Raw genomic sequence first — 5,657 nt, forward strand, 5'->3', positions numbered from 1 at the left:
ACCATTCATGGGAGGAATGCCCTTATTGCGACTATCTTGCACACTGCGACACTGCTCTTGCTGACCATGAGAAAGAGCATGAGCTGCGATCTTGCGACGAATGCTYATYGATGGTCAYAGAGCATGCATATGATGACCATTTACGTGACAAACATGGCATGAAAGATTGTTTGTTTTGCGCAACTTATCCTCTTCCCCTTGAGTTGCTTAAAGAACACATCATGGAATATCATTGCAAAATGACGAGATGTTCAGAGTGCAATGAATTCCAAACAACAGCAGATATGCCATCTCACCTCCAAGCCAGTCATGGTTGGCAGAAATGCTGCTTCTGTGACGATGTGATTGCTGGACTAGAAGTCCCAGTCCACATTCATGAACATCACAAACCAGTCACATGTTTTGAATGTGGTGTAGAGGTAGCCCAGACAGAATTCGATCTTCATCTTGTCAACACACACGACTACAATGTTCAACCGCCGGCAAAAAATGACACGCAGATCGACAGGCAAGCCGTAAAGAGCACTTTGGCGAACTTGAGCCAAAGGCCCAGTGGAGCTTCTGAGGATAGACAAGATCGGTCCATTCTGCATTCTCCTCAGTACTCAAGTCCTGAGAGAAAGTATTGCCATGAATGCAAGGGAAGCTTTAAAAATCTATACGAACATCAAAGGAGGAGGCATGGGATACGACTAAGGGACAAAAAGACGTTCAAAAACAGAGTACCGTACGTTGACGGGGTCAATAGCCAATCAAAGGGCAATTCAAACCGGTGCAAAAAATGCAAGGCAGCAAAAACACCAAAATAGCAATTAAATTAGGAATTTTGGAACTAAGAAATATATAGCAAAACAGTCTTCAGTACCTAGTGTACACAAAAGGCACCGCTCTATGTAAGTTTTCTCCAAATGTACCCTGCACATGATCCTCCTCATCCACACTTGCGCAGCCTAGAGAGGTTTTGCTAATATCTTGCCGGAATACTCGGATATTCTCACCAATCATCTATAAAGATGTGAATTGTCATCCACATCGTACCCACTTTCCTTCGTAGCAGCGCAGCAGGGGATAAAACCAAGAGAAGATAACAAAGCATTCTTTGTACTGATACACAGCCAAAATCAGGCAGGCTAAAATGTTGCTCCGTTGGGTCCAGATGATGCAACCACATAGTGCTTAACGCCTGCCCTCTACGTATTCCCTCCTATTCAATAATAGTGGGAGATCATCGCTGACTATACATTATCCATTACGTCCAAGAGAAGGACGTTTCCAAAAGTAAGGCTGGGCATCCCTCAACCCTAAACCTCCGCTAGTACTCTCCATACTATGGCCGTCTCCTCCTCTATGGCAACCTTCCTGGCATGTGCCAAATGTGATGGCCCTCGAGTGTGACCATTTGGTTAGTCACCCGCTTTGACAATTATTTATTGCCGGCAAAACGAGACATTCGGCAGGAGCCGTGTGTAGTGTGCAGGTTCAGAGGCTCTTTTGCTATAGTATTGCCTGGATATTACTCTCTATAGAGACGAGAGGAGGTGCATTGAATACACCATCCCTCGGCAATTGTTTGCTCCTCTTTCAGCCGTGATTGTATCATCAATCGTGTCATATAAGACGCTAGTAAGCCGACACATGATGCGAGCCAGTCTGCCAGTGCAATACAGGCCTTTACTGGCTTAAGAAAACACCACTATCTCGACGGTCAGCTCTCTACATGATTGACGCTTTATGTCATGACAGAGTTGCCGCTAATCTTTGTTACTTTTGCTAACAAAGGCATAAATATAAGCCTACAGAGAACCGCAATCAATTAGTGACTATTCTATATGGGCCATGAGAAAACAATAACTGAAAAACTTGGCTGTATTGTCGATAGAACCTTATAATGGGAGATTTGTATGTATACTGAGCCATGACGCCTAGCCTTGCTGAGAACCGACGCGACGCGTGACGGACCCCGGTACTGACTTACCGACATTGTTCGATAAAACGCTAGTATGGATATCGCAATTAGCTGACAGTAATATTGTCGCCCCCATTAATGCAAGAGCTATTTAATTAAGCAAGKCATCATAAATTCACACTATCCCGTGGAAACGCATGCAGTCCTTTCTTTTTAATCCCTTTACATTTCAACTGTCAGCAGCAAGTGACTAAACAACAGAATGGCCCGAGTCAACCAACTGGAGGCTGTGCTCAAGGTTGCGTGGAACCCAGAGTTTGAGATAATAAAGAAATTGCGTTCTATCATGTGATTTGCTGCTAAGTATTGTATTCTGCTTAAATTGTCAAGCTCCCTCCGCCATTCAGCCCTAGAGTCCTCTCTGCAGTCCTTTATTTAGTCTCATATTGTTCCAAACAACCAAGCTATCCAGCCTTATTAATTACATTATTACACGATAGTCATCCGATTTGGAAGCTTCAGACCCGAACGGAATATTCCTTGGCTCTTCAGTCGCCTCCCCAAAGAGGTTCGATTCTTGATATACAAGGAGTTATTCGGAGATAGGATGGTGCATATATTGTTCTAAAATGCTCGGAAAACCATCAAGGAAAGCCGGAATGGGGGGTCCAAAAAAGAGGACCCCAGGCTGGTTACATTGTGTTTGCGAATCTTCCACGGGCGACCCACCTCACCACCACTCTGAGACATATCACAAATGGTGTTATATCTCTGCTTCTGTAATTTTTACTTGCAAGCAAGCGTATGTATTAGTCGTGCGTGCTCAACTCCAGGCTCCAGCTGACTCCGCTACGTTACCTTCAATTTCGAAGAAGGTGTAAGCATACTACTCTGCGGGTATAACACTCTCGTGTTTGACGAAATCGATGAATTTATGTTTTTAAATCGCGCTGCTCCGCGTTACGCAACTATCATAAGAAAATCAAGGTTCAGTCTCTCATGGTCTCATCGCTTTACGAACTTCGAAACGTTAATCTCAATCCTTGGTCAACTGAGAGCCAGAAATCCGAAAATTGAAGTGATTTTGTGGTTGGATCCAGATGTTATATGTGAAAAGTCCTTAGGAATTACCTCTGCGCTTGAGCGCTCTGAAAAGTCAAGGTTTCCGCTTTCTAGAACTGTCAACCTGCAACTCTTGCTACCTCCTGGTTACCTTGGTCCAATCGCTAGAACTTTATTGGACCCCCAAGTTCTCCCATACACTGGAAACGAGTGTACAGACTTCTATGAAGTATTCCTTTCTTGAACTTAACTATATCGGCGGAACATAAAGCGCACAAATCGGTCAGTATTGTGGCAATAGCATAAGTACTTTAAACTGAATTAGCAAAAAAAGGATTGGAATCAATCTTGTGTTTTACAATTTGATTTGCATGTAATCTTGGTGTCAGAGTCTTGACGTCAGGTGCTTTCGGCTGCAATTAAGTGCATTAGATTAGACGTGCTAGAAGACTTGTAAGTATGACTATTCCCGCTTCTTGTATCTACTCTTGCGCTGAGAAACCATTTGAGCGGGAAATTGAGTTTACATAAAGTAGAGAAGGATAATCAGCAGTTTCAAATTTTGCCAGGTAGCTTGCGGTCTGAAGATTCACTGATTAAGCCTGCTTTCCGCCAAAGAAAGTTCTCGGAGCTGCGGCTTCGAATGTAAGCTTATGAGGGCATTTATATGCTTATAGCCACAGGTCTCAGCTGCAACATATAGCTCACTGTTTAACGATCATACCAAAACTACTTTACAAAACTTCCACGCTAATAGATATCATGTGAGTTGAATGGGTATCACAGCGGACGCTTCTGATGCCTTTAGGGAACGGCTGTTAAGCAGAATCCTTGCTATCATGGAGCTTGTGACTCCATGGACAATCTCAACTCCAAGACACTCACTATCAACGCAAGGGTAAGGCCAATCTGTCCAGTATACATTGTCAGCGTTCTAACAAAATCAGGCTGCTGCACATATCCTGGCTGTTCTCGACGACAGAGGCACAAAGCTCATCCATAAGACTAAAACTACTACGAACATACTAAGTGGTCTGTAGCCACATGATCTAGCTTCTGCGAGAAAAGAACTTGCAAAATCTGGCAGTGCTTGGGGTAGACTTGCAAACGTTCAAGCATTTTGAGTATGGTACCCTTGGAGCATGACCTTTCGTGGTATATTTTTAAAGCTGAGTGCAGGTGTCCCTTTACTCTTCTCTCATGACTGTGTAATGGTTTACGGTCAGCACACTGTTCACCCTTAAGTTTCGATTGCTGGGCATAGTAAGCTCTGTTTTCCCTTTTCTCCCCCACTTCCTGCTATTGCCTGCAGTGTTGGTTGCTGCTTTTAAACCATCCTTGAACGTCTTTTAGGAGCCTACGAATATATTTAATCTGTAACTCGGTAAATATAGCGATGTAATCCAATGCCTTGATCTCACGTAAGAGATCAGCGGATAGTGACCTGAAAACCAAGTGAAAATGTAAAGAAAAAGAGCTTCCTTGTTGTGACTCGAGTTAGTTCCACATACCCCATAATAAAGGCGACAAACGAGAAATGATTAACACATTATTGTGTAACCCCTCATCATAAAGTGAGCTTCGATGGTTATCATGATTTTATCATTTTCTCCGAATTTGGGTAAACCCACGTGGGCTGAGTCGGGAATGTCCTGACGTGTTATACGATGAGGGCCTTGACTTGTTATCGGTGTGACGAAAGGTTTTAGCCATTTTCCACGAAGCGGCAAACTGTTGTGGCATTTGGGGAATGACCATTGTTACCAGTTTTGCCGCAGACCTTTGTATTACTAAACAGAAGTCCACTTGCACCGTCCGTCAAAGCCAGCAGTCGACTTCTTTTTACCGATTTCACTCAATGCTTCCATTGTGAGGCATCACCTGCGTGACCATATGGCAACTAAGGTAACTTGATTGTGATATTGGATGACTGCTGGGCCAGCCGGTGATCCATCCGACCCTCGTCATCTTCTCTTACCACCCTGTGTTTTCTCACGGTCTTTCTGGTCCCTCCCTTCCCTTCGGCGCTCGTCCTCTCTAATCAAGCGACGGAACTCGTCGGGGACGTCTTCGTGGCTCAGTGACTTCTCTGCCTGCAGTGCTGATGCCACTTCATTATGAACTGAATATTTTTGCTTCAATATCAAAGAGTAGAAGCGCTTTGATACCTCTCCACATTCCAGATTATCGGCAGGCCACAAGAACCCTATCACATGAGAAAACGCTGCTACCTGGAATCCGCTCAGAACGTGTATCACCTCATCTTATAACTGCTCTGCCTTGCTCTCAGCTGTAGAGCATGCTGAAATGTATGCAATCTGAGTGTATGTGAGCCGTAAGTCTGAAACAGATCTCAGTGATATAGAGGGGACTAGTTACCCCGCTCCCATTACCACGCCGCCGATAACGATAAGCGAAGTAGAAGAAGCTATTGAAGAATCAGCCCCGCTCAAGGCTCCAGGACCRGACGACATCACGAATAGAGCACTTCAAATCGCCTCTCCCTGGATCAAGGATCACCTCACCAGGATCTTCAACCAGTCCCTTACACTTGGCTACTACCCGGAACACTTTCGGCAATCGACAACCGTGATCCTCAAGAAACCGGGAAAAGACAACTACACGATCCCAAAGGCCTATAGGCCGATCGCCCTCCTCAACACCACAGGCAAGGTCATGGAAGCCATTA

General features: G+C 44.5%; 1 protein-coding gene across 1 annotated transcript; it reads left to right on the forward strand.

Moving 5' to 3' along the window:
- Positions 1-3,824: 3,824 nt before the first annotated feature.
- FMAN_15423 (uncharacterized protein) lies at positions 3,825-4,008 on the forward strand (the record flags this gene model as incomplete). Its single annotated transcript, XM_041826145.1, has 2 exons — positions 3,825-3,866; positions 3,916-4,008. The coding sequence occupies 2 exons, from the start codon at positions 3,825-3,827 to the stop codon at positions 4,006-4,008; spliced, it is 135 nt and encodes a 44-aa protein (XP_041691483.1).
- Positions 4,009-5,657: the final 1,649 nt, after the last annotated feature.

This window comes from Fusarium mangiferae (assembly GCF_900044065.1).
Source record: "Fusarium mangiferae strain MRC7560 genome assembly, contig: FMAN_scaffold032, whole genome shotgun sequence".
Lineage (NCBI taxonomy): Eukaryota > Fungi > Ascomycota > Sordariomycetes > Hypocreales > Nectriaceae > Fusarium > Fusarium mangiferae.